General features: G+C 32.3%; 1 protein-coding gene across 1 annotated transcript; it reads right to left on the bottom strand.

The window, feature by feature from the left end:
- Nucleotides 1–988: 988 nt before the first annotated feature.
- Nucleotides 989–16,895, bottom strand: LOC143079276 (glycogen synthase kinase-3 beta-like). The gene is made up of 9 exons (XM_076254520.1): nucleotides 16,433–16,895; nucleotides 10,793–10,983; nucleotides 9,905–9,988; nucleotides 8,720–8,830; nucleotides 6,778–6,908; nucleotides 4,775–4,881; nucleotides 3,268–3,461; nucleotides 2,048–2,234; nucleotides 989–1,273 (listed from the first exon to the last, which is right to left on the bottom strand). The coding sequence occupies exons 1-9, from the start codon at nucleotides 16,515–16,517 to the stop codon at nucleotides 1,128–1,130; spliced, it is 1,236 nt and encodes a 411-aa protein (XP_076110635.1). The 5' UTR covers nucleotides 16,518–16,895; the 3' UTR covers nucleotides 989–1,127.
- Between the last annotated feature and the right edge of the window lie 8,664 nt (nucleotides 16,896–25,559).

Below are 25,559 nucleotides of genomic sequence, written 5' to 3'. Positions count from 1 at the left end.
CATATCATAGTTTCTTACATAACCAAAGCTGTTCTATCTATCTTTTAAATTATTGAGCATAAGAGAAGGAAACACGAAAACAAATCTCAAAAGAGCATAAAAAATCACAGGAAAAATTTGTGCCAATATTGGCATGAAATTCAGTTAGCTTTTTTCATGGAAAATATCTAAAAATCTGGACGTTCCCAAATACATTCTATTGAGTTCTTTTAAGGAACATTTTTCTGATTCCTAACATCAACATATTATTTATTTTAATTCACTGAAATAAATTCACCTTGCCCTATCGTCCTCAAAAAATTAAATATTAATGCCATGAAAGGACCACAGGACATTTTCTTGAATAGCCCCAACAATAAATATATTACATACTATCAGTATTTTTTTCTCTCTCTTAATGTAATCCATATGTAGCTGTACTCTTGTTTATAAAAAACAATTTCTTCACTTTCAAAAGTAAGTTCTGCTCAAATAAATAAAAATATGAATCACATACTACATTCTATCAATTTCTTTGTTATACATGTATAAAACCAAATCAATAGAATGCAGATTAAGTAATAAGGAGACATCGAAGTTAGTGGACTATCATCATAACTTATAGGCAAGAAAGCACTTTACTAAAAATGCTTTCTAACCTTGGAAAGTAAGCATTGTAGTCAGCCTGAAAAAAGGTAATGTCTACAATGCTTTCTTTTGTATACTGGTATTCTGTACTGCTATAACAAGTAACATTCACAACAATTCATTCATTCATTTACACACTCATGCAAACTCTGTCCGTCAAACAAATGTTCGGCAGTATGATTGGAGTCTATTTGGCATCCGCTGAACAATCATTATTAAAAATTTCATACTCTGTATGAATATAACTAATAAAATCGTGGATAAAAATGCCATTGATTATTTCAGATAAAAATTGTTTTCTATAATCACAAGCTTCAACAATATCCGTCAACAATTTATCATCATCATCATCATCATCCCAATGTTTTACTTGCAGTAAGAGGATGATCAAAATTAAAACATGCCAATCTCCAATCAACGAATTTTATCATATCACATCATTGTAAAACTATTCATTGGTGACATCCCTGCTGTAGATTCACTAAAATTGTACTATATCTCTAAGCTGTGCCTCCAGTGGCTGTTGTACCCTGGGCGTCTGGGTTGGTTGTAGTGTCCTGAGATGAGCTTTGTGGCCCGTCATTTACAATGGCACGAATGTGTGGAGGTATAAGTTTAGGGTTGAGATTAGGCTGTATTGATAATTCTGAAATATAAGTAACAGGTTAATTTAATTTTTCATTCCACTAGTAATTATAAATAATACTATTCTTATCTATAAACATTTTTGAATTATAAGGTATATTGCTACTGTACTGCTTAAAAATCATAGTAAAGATTATGTATTTGCAGGAAAAGCATTTCATCATTAAGTTCACCATGTTCACCAGGTACACACAAAGTTTCACAAGAATGCAAATGTTAGCTTGCAAATAATACCCTGATGGAGTCTGACAGATGTGATCACTCATCACTTACAAGCTGTTAGTCCTAAATAGTCATTCAGTTGATAAGAAATGTGTGACAAAAGTATTTATTAGGTGTATGAATAAATGGACAAGGTGATTGCAATAGCCTTGTTCATATGGGGTACAAAGTCTTAACAAAAAGAAAACCCATATCAGTTTGCATAGAAGTTATACTCCAGAATATAGCCACTGGACACTAATGATGAACACTAAATTATGTCAAGGGAAACAAAAAGAGGATTGATGAAAAGATAAAATTAACACCTAATGTATCAAAAGTGCCCAACTATGACTTATAATGATTTAAAAGTTACAGTTCTTCAAGCTGTTGGTTTCTTGTTATTTAAAAGAAACTAAGTTCTAAACCATCCAATTTAACTGGATCTCCACATATTGGATAATTCTAATGCAAGTCCAGAAGTAAAGATTTTTTTCAATTCCATTTTTAACATGACATGAAAAACTTAGAAAATAAAAATAAAGATGTGAATTTATGTCATGTATGTACTTACCTTGAGGGGTGAAATTAAATAAGGGTGGCAATTCTCTACCATTGGGTAACCTTGTAGATGGTTCTCTCAATTCGTCAAAAAAACAATGAGCACATGCTTCAAGAGGAGATATTCTAGCTGACGGAATATATTCTAATAACCGACTGACAACCTGTATAGCCTCTTGTGGTGTTCTTGGTCTAAAAACCTACAATACAAATGAGTTCTTTTAATATATAATACTTCAAGATAATTTCTTTCCCATAATACATTGTATATTCAAAGGTAAAAGTGCACAAAAATGTAACATCCAGATAGCGGGAGTTTCTTCATTATCTTAAGTTACTGTTGCCAAGGTACAGTAAACAGGCCATGTCACATATTTACATAATTTTATAAAATGACAGCCTCAGTCAACAAGATAATTTGCAATGGCAAGTGTTGTAAATAAGTTTTTTTTTTTAAGGGATATTCAAACTACTATTAAAGAGTGTCCTCATATTATAATGTGTGATGTCTTCAGAGGAAATCTGAAGACATCACATGTAAATTGTGAAAATGCTATAAAATGTGAAATTGTAGTTCTGTCTTTATTGATATATTTTGTGTAGTAAATAGATTTACAAAATCTACTACAAGAACAGCATGACCTTTTTATGTTGTTTTTATAACTTCTGTTCCTGTTTACAAATTTGAATTGCTTTTCTTTTAATTTTTTATTGTATTTTCTTTTCTGTCCATCTTGTTTTATTCTCACAATAATTGACATTAAAAAGATGATTAGTGGTCTTTTTTGTTTCATACTGATTTTGCAGTTTATGACACTTTGTGTTGATTGCATCTCATTGATAGTCACTTTTTTTGTCAAATTGTTTGGACACTTTTCCAAAAGTTGAAAAAATATGTTGACATCAAGATGTCTTTTAAATTTCTTGTATCACTGAATTGCCATCTCACTGATGGTTACATTATATCTTTTGTCCAAGTTTGCTTTAGCTTTTCACTGTCGGTTAAAAGTTATCTTTGTGTTTTTTTATGCTTTTAGTCAGTTTCAAAATTGGGGTTTTTTGCCTATGTTTATTCCTTCAAACGCAAAATGACAATCAAATAGCTATAAAGGCAAAGACATTTTTATCTGTAAAATTAACAAATACTTGAGGTCAAACTTTACCTATGTTTTGACACAGAATCACATAATAGTTCACTCGTATGATGTATAATAATATTTTTTAATATCAAACCTTGTTCCACGGATGTGTTTTTATCTGTGGAAATTTAAATTCCGTGTAATTAGGATTCATTTCTTTTATTTGGTCTCTGTTTGGGGTGCCTAGGACTTTTATTATTTCTACCAGTTGATCAACACCACTGTCCCCAGGAAATATAGGCTGGCCTAGAAGTAATTCGGCCAGTACACACCCTGCAGACCACACATCTGAAGATAAGGACAGAATAATTCAAACATTGCAACCATAGTCATCATGGTCATATACATTAAATAAGTAAAAAGAAAATTTAAGAATTCAAACCAAACAAGTCTGAATCAGTGGGAAATGTTGGGAACAAAATATTTTGAAGTTCTGTAGATTTAGATAATAATTCATTGCAGTTTGATTTTAATAGGAAAGCTTCAACCATATCAATTCTACATTTGTTTATATAGTTTCTGTCTCATAAAACGTAACTCAAATTGGCAAAATCAAAGTCAGCTGTCTTGTGTATCAATAGAATTTCTTAAATCTGAAAAGATGAAACTAGCATCTACAAATCAAAGTAAATCAGTAGTATAACTTTAATTGATGTAAAACATATAATGTATCAAACAGTCTACAGTTCCAAAATGGTCATATTTGCAATAAAAACATCTTTAGTTAAATTGACTGAAATAAATATTCAGAAATAAACCAACCTACTGTCAGAATTTCCAAAATGGGTAATTTTGATATTTAGATAATACTATTTTGTCATGAAAAGATTCAAGATATATTTCTGACTTGTAATGAGATTAAGGTTACCAGCAAATTATGCTACATCAGCAATACTCAAAAGAATGATAAGTGTGAAAATAGTTACTTTGGAGATGAAACTTTGGAATTTGATGGGCTTGTGTTTATTTACACCTCCATATTCAGACGTAAAATTTGACATTCAATTGATCCATAACTTGACATTTAAATGCCTAAACTTAAATTCAAAATTATGTAAAAATCAATATTTCACTGTTTATATAAATCAATGAATACTTCTTCCTGTTAACCACTAAAATAGTAAAATAACAAAAATACTGCAGGAAAATTCAAAATAGAAAGTCCAACAGGTCAAACACATCAAACAATTAGAAAACAAATCTCATATTCCTGAATTGAAGAAGGCATTTCTTTTTTTTAGATAAATAGAGAGTTCAACTTGGTTTTACAGCTAGCTTAAACTCTCACTTCATGACAGTCATATAAAATTCCATGATATTGACAACAATTGAACAAAGTGAACAAAACAAGCAGACATAATGTCAAAAATAGGGTACATCAGTTGTTCACTGTGAGTATGACACTATTTTTATGGTACTAGCACAATGTATCACAAGGATGGTAAAATCCTACAGAATTTGAAAACTGTGACAAAATAGCATTATCATTGAAAATGTTTTTAACCTTCCCAATGACAAGCTTTTGAAAATGACCAAAATCATTTTAATATTTAAAATTTCATGATATTGCTGCATGTAGTTAGTTATGAAAGGTTAAATACCTATTTGACATGTATAGTCTGTAGCACCAAATATTAGCTCTGGAGCTCTGTAATATCTTGAACAAATGTATGAAACGTTGGGTTCTCCCCTTACTAAAACCTTGGCACTGAAATGAAGACATGGACATTTTATAAACACAAATCTAACATGTTAAAGTTTGTCCTTTTGACAGATAGAAGTTTATTGACAAAAACACAATTATACTTACTATTATATAATTTAACATCATAACAATAAACAGTTCAGCCTAAACCACTGAATCTTTATTTTCTCAAAAGAAAATATAAAAGCCAGCTTATAACTTGTAGGCACTGATAAAAAAAATCGGTTCATCTTGCATTGACAACTATAAATTAAATATTGAATTGTTCTCATCAAAGCACTGTGAAGCAATTTTAAGAATAGATCATGGTTCAACTTTAATTTAAGACAAAGGAAGATAACTCCAAATTTAAAATGATGATACAACACACATTACAAACTTTCTTATTTATGTAGAATTTATATTGTCATAGATCCAATTGATTTGTTCAGTGTATGTTTACTTGTTTTTGCTAATATATGTTTTTGATTGAGTTTTAAGCCATATCAATTGATATGTGTCATACACGTAGATCCAATTTATTCATTCAGTGTATGTTTACTTGTTTTTGTTAATATGTGTTTTGTTTTTGATTTAGTTAACTCTTTATCTACCACTGACGGATATATACGCGGTAATTAACACCGTTTAGTTCGTAGTGACTGATAAATCCGCTTGCCAGATCACCTGTGTATTCGCAGTGACTGATCTATCCGCTGTAAACAATGCATGCGCAGTCGTGTTGACGGATATTCCCGTAAAATATACCACTGTTAAAACTCTTTAGATTGGACAATACCTAGGGGGAATCCCGAAATGAACCAATCAAATTCAGTTTTACAAATGAATAAGCTTTCAACTCGTATATTCCTTTCCATTGAAAGGTAATATGTTTACATTAAAATACATTGTTTTTAACACGTGTTTTTGTTTGCGAAATGCGATTGAAACAATGGCCGTTAAATGGGCTTCATTCTTCGAATTGGAGGGAGAAGATGAAGAGTTTGAGGGTTTTAAGCAGTCTGCTATAGACGAAAGTGAAGTTAAAAGTATCGGCAGTGATATCAGTTAATCGGAAATAATAAGCGAGGAACCGGAGTTGGATAACGAGTTTGGACAAATAATTTGTTTTTCAACATAGTTTATTGACTTAATTAGTGTACATAATTGGATCAAAATCAGAAATATAAAAATTCAAACAATTGTGAATTAAATGCATTTTTTATTTTTTATTTCTATACAGTAATTGCTTAATAATTTCATATTTAATTGCACCGCCGTAAAAATTATCACACTGCAAAATATCTCTGGTAGTTAACCTACAAATCAGCTGCAGTAGCTAACTAATAAGCTGTGTGTAGTAGTGAACTGTATGATCGCCTGTGGTAGATAAGAAGTTAAGTCATTTCAATTGATATGTTATAAGCATGCCTTTCTATATTTTAACGTTTTATCACTACATCTGGTTAGGGTGGAGGTTGGCACCTATTAAAACATTTCAACCGACTTATGTTTGCACTTGTCCTAGGTAAGGCATCTGTTGTTCAGTGATTGTCTTTTGTTGATGTGGTACACAAGTGTTTCTTATTTTTTATATAAGATTAGACTATTGGTTTTCCTGTTAGAATAGTTTTACACTTGTCATTTTTGGGGCCCTTTATATCTGTTTGGTGTGAGCCAAGGCTCCGTGTTAACCTATAATGGTTTACTTTTTACTAATTGTGACTTGGATGGATATTTGTCTTATTGGCACCCAGACTCATACCACATCTTTTTATAACTATATAACTTGCTAATTATTATGTGTTCAATATACAATATTTTTGATGATCTCAAAAGAACTTTGAAAACTAATAACTATAAAGCTAGCCATACAAGGTTTTGTTGCATGAATACAATTTTTTTATCAATCTATCTTACCTGCCAAAGTCACACAACTTGAGTACACCTGTTTCCGGGTCTAATAATAAATTCTGCGGTTTTATATCTCTATGACAAACTCCTTGTGAATGAATATATGCTAAACTTCGAAATAACTGGTACATGTACAACTGCAATTGAAACAAAAATATTTAGTATACCATAACTTTTAACATATATGTATTTATGTCTATCTGCAAAAAATATCTTTAAAAAAATTAATTACAATCAAAGAGCTGAATAGCTCTGAGGGGAAAGAAGGCCCTTGTTTTAATTAATTTTTTTTTTTGGGGGGGGGGGGGGTATCTTTTAATAGTCTTCATATAAAGAATGAAAAAAGAACAGCTAGAACATGTAGAAAGGTTGACAATATTGAAATCAATTGTTGTTTAATGTAATTTCGTTTCTTTAGTTTAGGATTCAATTTGGACCATGGAAGAGATCTGCATCTTCTAAATCTAAACATTCAATTAAAGTTGATAGTAAATTATCTAAAATTCAACTGAATTCTGTCATTTAAAAACAACTGCACTATTTTTTGAAATCTTAAATTTGTACCACTGAACTGCAGGCTATGGTCATTTTCCATTTTTTGAGCCAGTACTGTAAGATTTCTAAATTTTCTTAAGAAAGTTAGGACTGAAAAATCTATTCAGTTTTAAATGTCTATTGATAAAGTTCCCAGTTACAACTCTCATCACAGGGATACAGGTCCTAATAAAAAACAATATAATCCTTCATTTTGAAATATTTGTAAATTTCATGAATATATAGGTTTATTAAAACTACAAAATGCAACATTTTTAATTTAATTTTTTTTTTACCATTACAATGATTATGTTGGTACAAAAAATTTAGTTTTAATGGAAGACTACTAATCATATACTAAATGCTACATTTTAAGTGTTCAGATACATTAACTTTCATTTTAGTGGATAATTACTCATCAACTGAGGTGCTCCTGAATTGGAGGAAGATTCTCAAAACAGAATTATACAGAAACAATGAATAAATTCGTTTCTTTCCCCAATCTCATGTATCCCCACGATCTTTGTTTATTTTGAAAGTTGTTGACCTACAAATTAAAGTATTGCCTGTTTGAATCATCAACAGCAAACATAATTATGTTTAAATTTAACAAATAGCAATTTTAAATTAGTGCACCATCTCTGAGAATGATTTAAATAGCCAGTGAAGGATTATGGATATCCCTGCTTCTGCGTAGTGTGGCATTCCAACAATGACGTCACTTTTAAATATAATGTAGGTTGGATATATTTAGAATATCTCGTCATACTGACTTTTCCGGATTGTAAAAGAAACGTAAATAGTGTAAAGGAGAGCTCAAGATACGATAATTTCGCCAGAAACAGTAGGGAAATGTGTAAAAAAGTGTTTAAACTCAATCTATTCATTTGTGTGTCTCCTTCTCACCAATCTCAGTAAGATTTGTTGGGGGGTTTTCCACACTATACAAACAAAATGAATGACGTGAGGGAATGTCACTCTGGTCAACCCCATAGGGGATTGACGGCTTGAAGCCGTCTTTCCCCAAAAACTGTTTTAAAAAACTTCCATATTGTCTATTTTACACATATGTTGTATTTAACTGTAGCAGTGGCCAAGTTGTATGCTAGGAATGATTTTTTGACAGGTCTGGTTTTAAAAAAATCTGGTATCAGAGGATGAGATTTTTTTGAATGCTCAGATTTTATGGTCTACCTAGTAGACAAGACAACAACAGCAAAATGTCTTAAAATGATGACATTGTTTGCATGGGCCATTTAAACAAGATGTTCTTGTGCCATGTAATAGAATATAAATGAACTAAAACAAAACGTAATGCTGATATGGATGTTGACAATCATATGGTTGCAAGGTTTCTGTGTATAGTTTTTTCCTGTAACAAAAAAAACATACTGTATTTTCTGTAACATCTTACCTTGATATATAAAACAGGAATTGTCTGCTTGGATTTACTATAGTGTCGAGCTACTCTGTAAACAGTCTCAGGAACATATTCTAGGACTAAATTTAGGAACACTTCGTCTTTCTATAAAATAAAACAACATATAGGTACATTAAATATGATTAATAAGAAATGAAGTAAACACAGGAAAAAATGATAAGTTGTATAGTCAACTGATTTATTCTATGTGGTAATCAGGGATATCTGTGAATGTTGGATGCAAGTAAATTAATAAGTAAATATGATTCCTGATTGTTTGAAATGCTTTTATTGATTGTCCAATATCGCATATGAATTTTTCATGCTGATTTTTAATTGTTATGTAATAATGTATACAGTTACATCATTTTTTACTTATCCTCATCCATGTGTAAGCGCTGATGTCAAAATCAATTTCCCTTTTTTTGCAAAACTGTTTAAATGCAATTCTAATAGCACACACTAAACAAAATGATGAAGTTTACTTATCAATAACTATTACAACTCTGTCATATTGTCTTTGTTATGGTTTAAGCTTTAAAAGAATGTTTACTATCATACTATGTCTACTAATAAAATTTTCCACATCATTAAATAACTCTCTTGATTTTGTCTACATATACATTTCATAGACACCAGCGTTTTTTTGGTTTTATTTTTTGTAACTCTTATTTCATATTTACATGTGTATATATGTATAAGTATCATACAGTTGGTCATTTATTCTCACTCATACTTTTCAGATAAGAAATTTGTATACTTTTTTAAAGCAAAAAGTTCTTCTATTTTTAGATGCTTGTTTCAACAGGAAGACCATGGACTTAAGATTATTTTTCCATAATTTTGATATTCTATACATGTAAATTGTCTATTGGAAAAGCCATCATTTATGAAAATGATATTTTTAATTTCAGCCATGAATATTCTGAATAGATGTACATGTTACATAACTGTATTACAGCATTATTATGTAACAAACTTTCTGTTAAAAAAATAAAATAATATAACTACACCTGGACAACCAATCATTTTGATATCAATTAGTTTCAGGGGAGCTACATGTCAATTAACAAACAAAAAGAATTACAGATAAAATAAATAGTTAATATACAACGTACAAATGTACATACATATCTTATATTTTGACACTTGATATCTAGACAAAGGAATAATAATTACCTTTTCTCCGGCTGAGTAGAAGAAATATTTTAATTTCACAATATTTGAATGTTCAAGTTTCCTCATTATTTGCAATTCTCTGTTCTAAAAATATAAATAAAACAGTACATTATTAACATGACAATGACATATCTGACATTGAATATATGAGACAAACTGCAAGGAAAGCTTACAGAATGAGCTGCAGGTCCTCACATAAATATGATATAAAGCAATGACAACATCTATGATTTCCTAGGGAAAGCACAATACTAAATTGGTTAAAAAGAGGTGCACCCAGGGCTTTAGTCATGTTAGCTGGTATAGTTTAAAGAAGTATCAATAAATTCTCCAAAGGGGTTTCTAATTACCCTTAGGGACCAAAATAATCCCCTAGTCCATGATTTGCTGCAAACAGAAACCACAAAATTAATCTGGAAAACAATTTGAATAGATGAACAAAATCTCAAAAAGCAAAAATTTTGGTTTCCCCTTGTTCTTTCCGTTTCTCCTTTAAACATGTTAAAACAAAACATTAAATATATAACCACAGCCTTAATTTTTTCATCAAAAGCAACAATTAATTTAAAGATCATTTGTTGAAAGGCATTTGCACTGAAACATATGGACCAGCAAGCACCTTGTACAACCAACAAAATAACCTGAGTTCTGTCAGAAAAAACATATTTAGACCGATTTTATAGACTGTAAATATATAAATGTACATTTTGTTCATACAAATGATTTTATAGACTGTATATATAAATGTACATTTTGTTCGTACAAATGTTTGCAATACCTTTACAAAACACTATACAGACGTTTTAACAGTGGAATACATTTGTTTCGGTAAAAAAAACAGATTAATCTCCCTTTCAATTCTATGAAATTCATATGATTAATACTGACCTTGAATCTTTTGTCTTGTAAGACTTTTTTGATAGCAACAAGTTCATTGGTTTCGACTAGCTTGGCTTGATAAACTACCCCAAAAGAACCATTTCCTATAACTTTTGCATCAGTATATGACACTTCTTGTGTTCTATCTGATCCTGTTCCAGCAGTGGCTAAAACAGTTGTCACTTTACTACCGTCTTTACCTGAAATAGGAATGAAAGTATTGTTAACGTTGTCAATTTGTGTTTTAGAAAAACAACATATACCCCTATGGACCATACCCCTTATATTCAGCAGGCATGAATACCCAGTGTAAATAAGTACTGCTATACATGTATGACATGGACCCTTGTCTGTCTCAGGTCGTATGAGACCCCTACTTATGAATGAAAGGAGGTTTTATGTACATATCAATATATCTATATATATATATATGTAACTTAATAACCTCCATTGGACAACAGGATTAGCAAAAGGTGGGATAACACAGATTTCTTTTTGAGTTGGGAAATACATGTACTTGCAGAAATGGGTAATACTGGGCTTGTTTTACACTTAAAAGTAAAGAAATATTGTAGTTTCATAGTTTTAATAATAAATATTTACATTTGGAAAAGAAAAGCAATGAGAGTCCTTAAAGGATAAAATAATTCAATTTTTCATTTTCTTTTTAAATTCTACAGCTGGAATACAAATAAGTTTTGTCAATTGCACATTTTTCTGTCTAATTTATTTCCCAGTTTTGTTTGAATCAATCCAAGGTTTGAAAAAACTTCATGATGTACATGTTAAGGTGGTACCTAACACTACAGGGAGATAACTCTGTAATATCAGCTAAACGTTTTATTCACGTTGTGTTGTTTAGGGAATATAAAAGCTTCTCATTGATCAAAACTAGTCTTTGTCAAACTGCTATGTAACCAGTGTAATTTTTCTGATAAAATGGTTGGTTCAAATTTTTTGAAATTTTTATATTTTGTCAAAGGGTTAAAGTAAATACTTTGTCAAAATTTTATGAAAATTAAACGAGCCAAATTAATTTTAGTCAAGGTGTTGGGTACCACCTTAAGTGAATTTGAAATTGTAATTGCTTTACAATCATATCTCTTATAAATAAACACCCTAGGGAAATAGGTCATCAACATTTCTAAAGATGAAAGACTAATTAATGAAATATAAACTAATCTATGTTATAATCTTCCTAATTACTTATCAATTAGTGATGTACATCAGGGTTCTCACTAAGGCGAGTCCATGAGTCCTGGACTCATCAAAATCTGTCTGGACTCACCATTTTCAAAACTGGTGAGTCCACAGATGCATCAAGATTGAAATATTTTGTATAAACTGAACACAGTTAAACACAAATATCATCATTTTATAGCAAAAGTTTAAAAGTGATCTGAATTTGATTTCATTTCATTGCTCTGATAGGAAATGGAGACTAAAATATTACTTTATATTGCAATAAAATATTTTCTTCTTGCTGTTGGACTCATCATACCTAAAAATGATGAGTCCCTGGACTCGCCTTCAGAAATCCTTAGCGAGAACCCTGGTACATACATGTAAAAGAAACAATATTGTGTAATGAACAATGACAAAATGTCTGTTTTGTCATTTTCATTTGATGTAAATAATTGTTTACCTTTAATATTAATTATATAATCATATATTATAATGTATAACAAATCAAGAAAAAAAAATCAAATGTTAACCTATAGCATGTATAGTTTTACCAATTAAGTCGAAAAAGCAATTTATAAATCTGATTGGGAAAACTTTTTACATTTGTCTACAGATGTTTAAAGTTCCTCGACCAACATAACAATATGCTTTCTCATTTGTATACTTTTGTCCTGTTGTGGTACAACTTTTTTTCTTCATATATTCAGTAATATTCTTCAGCAGAATAAAGATATACATGTATATATTACTTTTGAATATATTCATGCATATTCTAATTTCACTATGAATATAAGGAACAAACATACATGTATACCAGTTGATTCTGTCCATTTGCAATTGTCATGTTTAGTATTCTTAATTTTCTACCATATATTTTAGTTGCATACATGTACATGTAGAAGACATTTTGAATCTCATACAATATGAGATTAATTTGAATTGACAGTTGCATAAAAAAATCTTTTTGATAGTCTATGTACTTTTGTAGTTATAATAATCAGAATTTTTTCTGTTGGATTTATAAACATGGTGGGCTTTTGATGTTTTCTGCTTTGGTCAGTTTGTTGTCTCTTTGACACATTCCTATTTTCCATTCTCTATTTTATATTTATATGTACCATAAATGTCAGTGAACTGGCATAGTTACAGGACTCATCCTTCAAAATCTCAAGGAGAAGTGCTTGTTGGCATGCTGCACTATAATATTTGGTTTTTACAAAGATAAATTTACATATGTATCTGGCCAACAGTATCTTACATGTACAATGAATTTAAGTTCTTATTTTGTAATGTTCAGTTCAATTAATTTCATGACAAAGAATATCTTAACAGTCATGACAGTAGCCTCATTTTATGTCATAAATTGTCATTTTAAGTAAAACAGTTACATTTTTCTCATCCTGTACTACATTCTACCATTTTGATATTTATAAATGACTTGGCTGTAGCATCTAAAACAGGTTGGGGACAACCCGTCAAATTGGAAACCAGTCCCCATAGAAGTATTCTTTTGAAAGTATTTATTTTCTTAACTGAGTCTTTTTCCTTAAAATAGCACAAATTCATGGAAAATGGAATAACTTCTTCCCAAAAAATGATTTTTTTTTCATTTTGGATTTAGAAAGTTTATACATGAATTATTGAATGTTGTCAATATTTAGAGTCAGAAAGGCGTGAGCTCTGCCATCTTTAAGCTCAGCTCTGTTAATGTAGTTACAGTCTGCACAAAAAACTTTTTCAACTACTAGTCCGAAGACCAATATTCTGACATTTTTTTATTTGGCCAAACAAAGTTTTGCAAAAACTTACTAGTCCGAATGAAATTTTACCTGTCTGGGGCATCAGACTAGTGGCTAACCGTGCAGACTGGTAGTTCTAGTAGTAAGAGAACATAGCAGCTGGCCAGTAGAAAACAAAACTCAAATGACAAAAGACATGAGTTCAACTTGCAATTGTAAACTTTATGTAGCAACATTCCAGCAGTGCCTGCTTTATACGGAGTATATATCTTCCAATTGATACGATATTCCCAGGCTTGTTTTTCCTATCATGATTTCCTTGATAGAGGGTTGCTGTTACAGTGACTAGGAAGATATCAAACAAAGAGTTCCAAATGATGAAGTTTAAATCATCCCTCCAGAAATTTTAAGGATGCCATCACGATTTGGTTGATCGTTCTGGAATATCCTTTTCACAGATGATATTCGATATGTTCCTTATGAGGAAACTGCAATCCTGTTCCATTTTCACGAAAGTGACCTATCAATTAAGACTATTTACAGGGTTTGAAATAAAATGAGCAATATGACTGGTGCCACATGTTGAGCAGGATCTGTTTATCCATTGGAGCACCTGAGGTCACCACCAGTTTATGGTGGGGTTCATGTTGATTAGTCTTTAGTTTTCTGTGTTTTGTTTTGTGTACTAAATTATTATTTGTCTGTTTGTCTTTTTCTGTTTTAGCCATAGTGTTGTGTCAGTTTATTTTCAATCTGAGTTTGAATTTTCTAATGGTGTCTTTTGCCCCTCTTTTATTGTATTGTCTATTGTTATTACCAGTCTAGAAAGTCAATGCTTTCGCATGTGTCAAATGTTTCAATTACTTTACTTAATATAAATGAAAAATCACCATTCATGAAAGTGAATTTTATTGATAATTACAATTTACCACAAGGTTCACAGTTCGCTTACTACTTAGAAGAAATTATTCTCATTATTCTTTATTTTGATTGGTAAGAATGTTACCTAGATAAAGGGGGCTCATGTATATGTGTTTCAGGACTCATGGCACATTTGAAATTTATTGTATAAATAATTTATTATATATATATAGTACACTAGTGAGCCTTGCACTTTTTTCTGACGCAATGCCCTTTTCTTCAGAAAAATTTGACACCATGTGCCCTTTAGTGTCATCTGGATAGAGATTGGGTTGCGTTTTGGGTTTGTTTGCTGATCTAAGGGTGACAAGCATTGACCTAAGTTGGTTGCATGTTATTTTATGAAGACAACATTTATTACTTCTGTGAGACTCAACAGTATACATCAAATCATTCTTTACTTTTGTCAGAATGTGTGTTACTTCATTAGAACATGTTGAAAGTTGCCTGAAGTAAATTTGTAATCCATTTATTGCATTAAAATAGTCACATTCCTTTCCAAATTGTGTGCCAAACATCATTCATTTTTGTAAATTTTCTTTGGCCACCATTGAAATATTTGAACGTATTAGGGATTGAAGTTGGAAAGCGGACCAGTTATGAAAATCAGATTCATACAATAATGACTTCAGACTCATGACAGAAGATTAATGATCCGGAAAAGAAAAATTACACAATTCACATGCATTAACTTACTTTTGGTTAGATCTACTTGATGAATGCATGTATTTCAATATATGTATATGCATTGTTTCAATTTTTTTATTAATGTTGCTCAACTCTTGGTCTACTATTCATATACCGTTACATTATGAACCAGCTTAACTTTGTTAAATTTATATATCTTTTTTAATGAGAAACACTGAGTATGTGTAACTTACTAGTTTATGTATGTGCCCTTTTTGGCATACATGTAAGCAACGCGCAAGTGCCCTTTTGATAAATAAATTACCATGCCCTTATTAAGTTCTAGATAAAACAACATATATATTGTGCTGTAAAACAATTGAGTTAAATGTACTTGATATTTTTTGTGAAAAGCCTGTTATTTTTGGGATAAATTAACTCTAATGAAAAAATCCAGATGATGAGAGCTGAGCAACTGTTGGTTGTGATCCGTGATGAACAACCCGGCAATTATACATGTATATCACTTTTGTGGATCCAGAAAGAAAGTGCAATGGAAGGAAAACAATGTCATTGCCCCAGTCAACAAGAAGGACCGTGTCAGCCCTGAATACCATTTGCAAGACAATCACGTTAAGTCAAAATGGAAACAAATATGATATCTTTTGGAGGCATTTTTTTCATTTTATAATTTGTAGCAAGGATTGGATAATGATTTTGACAAGTCAGTGAATAATTTTCTCCTTGTTTATTCGCCCCCATAGTATCTTTTACACTTGTCTTATATTGATTTATTACAGCATAAAATAATTGTTTGGCACACCACTGAAAGCTGCAAATTCTTTTACTTTAATACTTTTCATCTTGCAGCACATGTACAAAATGTATATAGGTTATTATTGGGGTAGGTCAGTGCCTTGGATGCAATTTTTATATTGTGAATCACTTTTTCATGTTATATCAGTTAGTCATGCGATGTGCAGTTGTTCAGACTTGGCTGTTGACAACGTGGTTTCAAACCAATGTGTAGAATGAAAGGGAAATCGTATGGGTAACACGTTAAATGCAGAAACTTAAATTTATGTAGCTGTAAATGGAAATCATTAGCAATTTCTTGGTCGCCATGTTGATTGTGTGATGACCCAATTCGGTACTGCAACTGATGGAGGATACCTACTTATTGTTCTCATTCCGCCGTAAGGTGCAGTCGATCCGGCTTTATTTCCTTCAGCAAAGGACGTTGTTCTGGGACGTCCACTCATGATCTAGAAGGATTAAAAGTCATTAAAACTGATATTCTTTGATGTAGCCTGTCAGTCACATCTCCCAAATGGCGCTCGTAAATATTCCAAGGAAATCAAGATAAACGAAGGTTTATATTCACTTTTAAGTCCAGTATTCACTTATTACATATGTCTTTTTCCATCAAAATTCAATGAAGAATATATGGGCACATTTAAATTAGTTAAAGGGTTCTATTTCCACTATTATTCAACCCGATTTGTTAATCGATAGCACAATGTTAATGCAAATTTGGTTTCCAATGGGTGATCTACAATGACGGGCGAGAACATGGCCGTGAATCTTCGTGATATCACGAGAATACAATTTTTAACCAATCACACGACAGAATAATCTTGTTCGGCACTTTCCGTACTCGTAAAATATGCAACACGAGACAGTTGACGTATGACGTTAACAGGAGGCACAAAAAGGATATTTTTGTCGACATGAACAAATATTAATGAGGAAAGATTTTATTTTTCGTGTTTTTGCAACTTGAAAATTGAATTGGAAATTGAAATTTAGATTAATAAACAAACATTTTAATTCAGAAAGTTTTTTCACCTCAAAATTTCGATTCCCATCCTTCATGATAGGTAAAAACAAAATTTAGAGGTCCAATGGCGGATCCATAAGGGGGAGGGGGTCCAGGGTGTTAACCTCGTTAATTTACGATCATTGCTTTTGAATGGGGACATCTGGGACTATTATGTAAGTATAATAATCCCAAGGGTCATATGGTTGGAACGGACGGATGCCACCCCGGCCTGACCTGGTTATCTGAGGTTTATGTACTCTAGTTGGCATACAAGTTGAAACAAATATTCTATTGTAATTTTCTTTGTGAATTTGCATTTTGCCTAATTTGGCATCTGCTGGTGATACTAGAAATAATAAATTAGACCAAATAAAATGTATATGTGCTTAATTCCAGTTACCCTACCAACCCTACTTGTAGCCCTAAATAATAGCAGGCTACCCTATATACAGTCAGTAAAACAAAAAAAATTACATTCAGCGCTGCCTTAAGGTCAAAATGTTGCCTGGCCCAAAGACTCAATGTAAAGAAAATATCCCTACCTACCTACCTTCCTACTTTTAACATTTTTTTAGATGCAACCACACCGCTATTTTATTTGACCTTATTGAAATGGGGGATACTATAGATATAGGAATTAAGATGTTGTATGATTGCCAATGACAACTCTCCATCTAAGTCACAATTTATAAAATTAACCATTATAGGTCAGTGTACGGTCTTCAACATGTAGCCTTAATGGCCCACACCGAAAAGCAAACACCGATATGTTTACATTTTCATTTTTTATAGCACTGAATTGAAATCGCTGCTGGTTGACTATTATAGACCCCAATGGTGTCACCAACTCAGTAGTCAGTGATCGGTATTGATCTGAATTGTAAAATACATTTCTTATTTTTTTTCTTGATAGAAATTGTCAAGAAACTAATTTCTAACTTCACCAGACAAATAATTCAAATGTATTTGGCTATGATTTATATGCCAGTTTTAGTCATAAAGCAGTCTGCAAGTGTTGCAATACTTATATAAAAAATCCTTTGATTTTAAGTTTTGTTGTTTTTTTATCGTTCCTAATGAAGCCTTGTAAATCCAGTGTCATTTTCATTTATTTTCTTTTAGGCTGGCACTTAATCGATGACCACACCTGGCAAGTCCCCGAGTGTATTGCCAACTCATAACACTGAGTCAGTCCTTCTATACTTGGACATTTATTACATTCTTTTCGGTATATTGTCCGTTGATACATTTAGAAATTCAGGGACTAAGGCTCAGGTACGTGATATTTCACCAGACTTCGCGAGAAGTGGTGATTCGAAGAATTTTCCACCCAAATTTTGTAAAAGACGTACCCAACATGGTATTTTGCTATAGAATGAATAATGAAGATTTAAGCCATGGACCTCCATGCAGGCCGAAAAAAAATTTCCGAACTCTTACTCACCCAAGCAAAGTTTGCCCTTGGTGGAATTCAGGTTTTTATATTTTTTTCCATATTGACCATGTATACTTTTGTAGGGAAAATTTGGTTGCTTATGAATTGTAAAGGGAATAACTGAAGCATAACTGGAGCGGGACCCCCCCCCCCCCCCTTCCGTTTTCACAACGTTCTGGATCCACCACAGAATGCGGATCCAGAACGTCTGACCTGTGTGTAACCTTAATTAAACGACAGAGTCTAGGATTCTAGGATTCGATATTTGTGACCTATGGTTTCTTTTATCAACTACCAAGACATACAGGGTGTCGAGTATGATGGGAACATCTATATATGTAAGGAGGAATTGTTTCAGTTGTGTCAACCCATTCATACCACAATTCCGTAAGTTATGGTTCAACAGCTTATCAAACTGATAATAGTTTTATCTCACTACTAGAAACTTCACTTGACATTATTACAGCGCCCCAACAAAAAAATGAAAACTCAAAAGCACGAAACATCAGCTGCAAAACAAGCAAGAAACACAAAAGTCAGATGTAATGATAATGAAAATATGGAAACAAATATAAACTACAAATCCCCAGAGTATAACATCTACTTTAAGGACAGTGAAAAGGAAAAAAAATGGGCGTTACAGTCCTTATAGTTCTTAAGTCCTTAAGTGCCGAAGGACGAGAACTTGGCAAATACTCGCTCAACAGGATACTGATATACCATGCATAGATCCATTGACATGGTCACACCATTACCATTAAACATCCAATTAAGAGAGCCTCTATGATTTTGAAACAGTTGTAAACTGAAGAGCTTCGCTAAATTATGTGTGCTCAACTGAATGGGGAACATGTTCTCACCAGCCCTTTATTAATTGTCCCCTTTCTTCTTATTTCAATATTTGTATCAATAGTTGGATAATCAGGAATTTAAACTCACAGGATAACATTGGTCCATTCATCAACTCTACGCCAAGGAACACAACAAGCAACATATCTTGTACTTACTTTCATGTATTTTTAATGACAATTGATTAAATACACTAATATCACATCCAACTATAGAAATAAAAGCACACTAAAACCTCTCATATCAATTATTTTTTTCTAAGAGTTTAAACCTGAAATAGGACTTTTATCCTCAGGTAAGGAAAGTCAAAACCTCCTGTTTTCTTGTTTGCACCTCCCCTTACCAGTATAGTCACCTGGTCATGTTATAACTGGAGACATTGGCACCATAAATGGAAAACAACTTGGTGAGTTGTGGATGATAAGGCTTAAAATTGTTTCATGGCAAGGCCTATTATATGGAAGAAGAAATTCAGGTTACTAATAGATGGAAAATAAAATTAAACACTTAATGTAATTGAATGAATCAAAGCTGTTCTGTCATGCATTCAAAAGCACAATGAGCATACAGATTTCTGAACGTTTCAAGAAGCTCGAGGTTGTGGATGTTTGCGCATGGCAACTATGTTGATGTTCGAACAATATTGTTTTTTTCCACAACAAACGAAGATGGTATCATCAAAATGATAGACTTTTTTTATCGACAACATATTTGTTGAATTTGCTTGTCGATATTCCAGCAAACAATCGATAATCCAAATGGGTACTATCTGTGCACGACAAATGCTGCTTCGTTTGTGTACTCGTATATGAAACCGAATTTGAACAGACCCATCATAAAGACAAAATGGAACTTATGTAGCATCTTGCACAATTCAACTTGTCATTTTCAGATATATTGATGATGATTTACGCATGTCATTTAATAAGCCACACTTCAACGAGTGCAGCCAGAAATTACATATATTCCGGTGAACTTAGAAATTAAGAATACTACCGTAAATGGAGGTAACGTTCTCGTCGGGTGTTCGTAAGTTTTCTCTTAAATTAAAGTTAAGATAGGTTTTCATGGCCCCAACTTCATATTTTGGTAATTTTTCAATATTGGCACAGTTTGACGACTTTAGAAAAAAAAATAGACGAAAAATGTGTTGATTGCAACTTTCCAACTGTCAACTCCCCATTTATCAGCAGTAACATAACCTCTGCTCAATCGTCTGGTTTTTTGATATTCCAGTTAATACGACTTGCTCGTGTATGTTCACACTGTATGGATTTCACTAACAGCTATAAGAGGTACTCCTTAATACACAGAAACTTCTCAAACAGAATTCACCTCTTATTATCTTGATTTTGTATTAATATTGTGTCGTAGATCAAATTTATTTGTTCAGCGTATGTGCACTTGTTTGGGTTAATATATTTATGTCCTTTGATTGAGTAAGCCATTTCAATTGATATTTTACAGTGCGTCTTTCTATGTTGTGATGCTACACTACTGTTTCAGGTAAGGATGAAGCTTGCTTTTCGGTGTGAGCCCCGTGTTGAAGATCACATTTTTACCTATAATGGTTTACTTTTACAAATTGTTACTTGCATGGAGAGTTGTCTCGATCGTTGGTACTTATACCACATCTTCTATTGTGAATTAGAAATGTCGATATCTCTGATGCCCACTTAAGACATGTATTCGAAGACTATAGATCTTTTCCAACTTTGTACTTTATTAGGCCTTTTTAAATTTTTAAATCGAGCGTCAATGTCGAGTATTTTGTAGACGTAAGGGAGCAACAATTTAACTTTAAAAAAGGGGGTTTAGGTTTTTGAAATATTTTTTAACCATAACCCTCCCCATTTTAAGTTAAATGGTCGTTACATGATGCGCGTCTGGCGTAGACAATTTTAATTCTGGTATTTATGACGAGTTATTTACTATGTCAACGCCCCAAGTTTGGATTACTTTGGAGTACATGCCATTTCTTCAGTTTTGTTTTTACCCTAATTTGTCTCTTTTCAATTATTTGAACATCGGTTAACTATTGCCGCCTTGATTTATATTAACAACCGTTCAAGACAAATAGATGTTAAATCAGGGTTGAGTTCAATATCGTAGCGGCTACGTAGCTGCTATCAATATCTATGTAGCAACTAGTATATAGCTTCACGTTCAATGGTAAAATTCTACGTAGCACTACGTAGCTGCTACGATATTGAACTCAACCCTGGAATTTCAGACCATGATAATGACGATATCGTGTAAGCTGTAATATGTTCACAAATCCGTTTACAAACAACAACAAAAAACAAGAAAACCCCAACTTTATAGAAGAATTTAAATAGGATAGATAAAACAAACCACGAATGCCTGAATATGGTGATACATACATACCCTACTTGAATACTATAGTATATGATTCAAGAAGAGTCTAGTGGAAATTATGCAAGAACGGGGACAATTTTAATAAACTCTAAATAGCACAGGAAATGTTTAAAAAAACAATGTTGAGAAACGACGAAACCCCGAAAAAAAGAAGATCTCAAACCATGCTATTGATATAAAGAGATTAGTTCCTCGTGTATTTATATAGGTCTTATACTTCCTTGGCTTTCTGATTTCAACGTTCCTCATGAAGGTCAGCCCAGAAAGGTGCTTTCGGATGCACGAAATAAAGAAAGTGTTATTTTAATTTACTAGCTCTGGAAGAATACCGCTGTTGGATGACTGTTAGTCCCCGAGGGTATTATCAACTCGGAAGCAAGTGTTTCGATAATGAAGTGACTTTTATCAAACTTATCTTAAATTCAACATTGATAAATTAAGAAATTATCAAGATACTAAAGTTCGAACTCCATAATGCATATCTTACCTAAGAAAATTTTGCTATTCATTTTAAGATCCCTTTTGGTGATACAAGATCATACAACTTTTTTATATATATGTAACAGTCTTGGCTTTCAATGATGCTGTTACGAAGTCTCTTAAACTTATAACCCATAAAAAGCACAACGAAAATAACGAACTCCAAGATAAATCCAAAAAGTGAAAGTCCATAAACACTGACAAACCAAACGTTATAAAAATTTACCGCTTTACACTTAACCGATAAACATTAATACATATTTACATTACATAACAGGTGGGGATCACAAGTATTTACGGGAAAGTTGAATATTTTTAGTCCGCAGGGGTTGGGAATAAACTCACCACGGATACAAGGATGAGCCTTGGGAGAATTAACTTATATATCTATCAATCAATTAATCTTGATAATGATAACAAGAAAAAAAACTTTAAGGTTTAACGGATTAGAATTTCATTCATTCTCAAGATATATGAAAATTCTCAAATGGAAAGATTGGGGGTGACAACTAGGGGCTGTCTCTATATTCCATTAGATCTGTCTTGTCGTGTAGAACATCTTATTCTTTCGAAATGGCATATCTTTTACAAATTTTGTGCACAGGCATATTGTTATATTAAGGCATATAGGGGGAAAAAATCTGAGACAAGTGCCTGTGATTTTGTGTCACCTGAAAAATTATGTTCAATGTCAGAGTCATCTGTTAAATAAAGGCAGCAGTAGTATACCGGTGTTCAAAAGTGATAAATCGATTGAGAGAAAACTAATCCGGGTTACAAACTAAAACCGGGGAAACACATTAACTATAAGAGGAAACAATGGAACAACAGGAACGCTGAAGTGCAACAAAATCAAACAACAACATATATAGAAACGAACTATTTGATAATAACTGCCATATTCCTGACTTGGTACAGGACATTTTAATAAAAAAAAATATGGTGGCTTGAATTTGATTAAATGGCTAACCAAATCTCCCGCAGTACGACAATGTTAAAAAAACATCGATAAAATGACAACACTGCGTGATATAAACACAGCACAAACACACACAAGAACATTCATCACAGAGAAACGCACAAACAATTAATAAAATAGTCGAAACAACATGCAAACCGCAGAACAACAACGAACATATTCAATCAACAACAAACACCACAGGATATCGTAGCTAACATGCAATCTCGAACTTTATACTATTATTTCACAATGATCGCCCAAAAATGTTCATGACAATGATGTTATGGGAAGACAATTTTATAATTATTTAGCTACAAACGATAAGACATAACTGACAATCCAACTAAAAACATAACAGAAACATCAAAAATAAATACATGAATGTTTGATGTATAAAATACCGAGACAGGTAGTTTAAGAAATGCAAATTCATACTCACAGTCATATTCAGCAATTTAACAATGAAAGTATCGAAAAGCAATTTTCTAATTATTTGGCCAGGGGTCAGGGATGCAGAACCACATCAATGATTAATATAGACGTTTAACCTGTTCCACTCAAAGAGTTGTCTAGCTTGGGGACCCATCCTCTTAAAAAAAAAATGGATCAGATTGTGGACCTTTTAATCTAACAGTAAGCTATATACATGTAGTATAATGGTCATACTGTTCTTAAGTGATAACCACTTGAATATGGACACATTTCCAAAATAGTTCTAAAGTAAACTTCGTCTTTCTCTTGCTCCTCAAAGATTCCTTTAATACTCTTACACAAACAAAACTCTGAACATGTGACATAATATATAATTTAGTTAATATACTATTCCAAGCCTGAACGCATACCCATGTAGACATTTTGTACATTTGAGAAAATGGACTCTGAAAACGACTGCAGACAAGTTCAGATGTGAGAAACGTAAAGAAAAAAAAAGAACTGATCTAAAAAAGTAATTCTTTTTCTTTCGTGAAATTGTTCCGATCCTGACCATCATTTGCAATTTTTCAATGGGGAAAGGAAAGATATCCGATATCTTGTAAACCGTAATTTTTACACTGGCATACAAAGATGGGCAGAAATACATTCCAGCAAGTAGCAAACAAATATCACTAGCGTGCATCTGTTTTAAACTTATGTGAAATATCGTTAAAAGAAACATCACAAATCATACAGAGGCAAATAAAACTCTTTACTCTTTCCGACATGGCACAGAAGTAAAAGATCATATGAAACACTGCTCATTGAATGATTGACATTATCACAAACAATATAAACAAGAATGCACAATCAAGCTGAAATGTCTCACCTCACAAACCATGGTTGATTTTATGATGATAGTCCTAAAGACCTGAAGTTTTTACTACATGCAGGTTATAAGAAATGAAGTCAAGGTCAAATAACCAAACCAGTCATGTACCCCTTATAATCATTCAAATTACCAAATGTAGTTGACATATTGCTTTTAGAAGAAGAAGGCCTAACTACTGAAACTCAACATTGCGAAATTAACCATGCAAAAGAGGCCACAAAGTGATGATACCTCTCATTCGGACAAAAACGGAAAACAATCAGATCTGCTTATAAAACACTTTTCCAACGTTTTTTTCGTAATTTGTCCCACATGTTATTCATAAATCATTTTTTGATTAGAAAAAAGATATATAACAAAAATTCCGAACTTAGAAGTGTGACAAACAAACAGGTAAAGACATTTCCCACAATAGAACACTAGAATTGACACATCACTTATTTCAATAAGTCCACTGACTGCTTATCAAATCTTGTGTCCTGGAGTACAGCAAGTCAGTTTAAAACCCAGACTTTCATTTTCATAAATATTATGAACTACAATAAAACCGCCACTCAACAATGAGGCTGTTTAGTTTACACATATGTATTTTTAGTCGATTGGGAAACAAGTTATTGCAACTTATATTAATCCCTTTCCAGTTTGCGAATGCGAGTGCTACCTTGTATCGGCATTAGCCTACTCCTTTTCGAAATCTACAAGGATATCTATTACGTGCAATATATATGGCTCTCTTTTAACAAGGGTCAGTCATTTATCATCCCCTTCCGACGGACTATCATCGTTTCTCAAGACCATACCCGCAAATGGTGTCAAGGAAGAGCCGAAATGTTATTTTCGCGACGTCAAACTGTGACATATATGGAAAAGATGCATTTTCGACTGATTTTTATCATTCAAACTGATTTAATTTGAAAACGAGTGCATCGACCCCTATTTTTTAAAACGACATTTAGTTTCATTTTGCAGGGAGATTATGTGGACAAAATTTTATAAACCTGTAAATAGTGGAATATTTTTAATTTTGATAAATATACAGCAAAAAATTACGTTTTTTTCTCAATTCATGACC

This window comes from Mytilus galloprovincialis, chromosome 6 (assembly GCF_965363235.1).
Source record: "Mytilus galloprovincialis chromosome 6, xbMytGall1.hap1.1, whole genome shotgun sequence".
Lineage (NCBI taxonomy): Eukaryota > Metazoa > Mollusca > Bivalvia > Mytilida > Mytilidae > Mytilus > Mytilus galloprovincialis.
The sequence above is the reverse complement of the archived record's forward strand: the minus strand, read 5'-3'. Positions and strand labels throughout refer to the sequence as shown.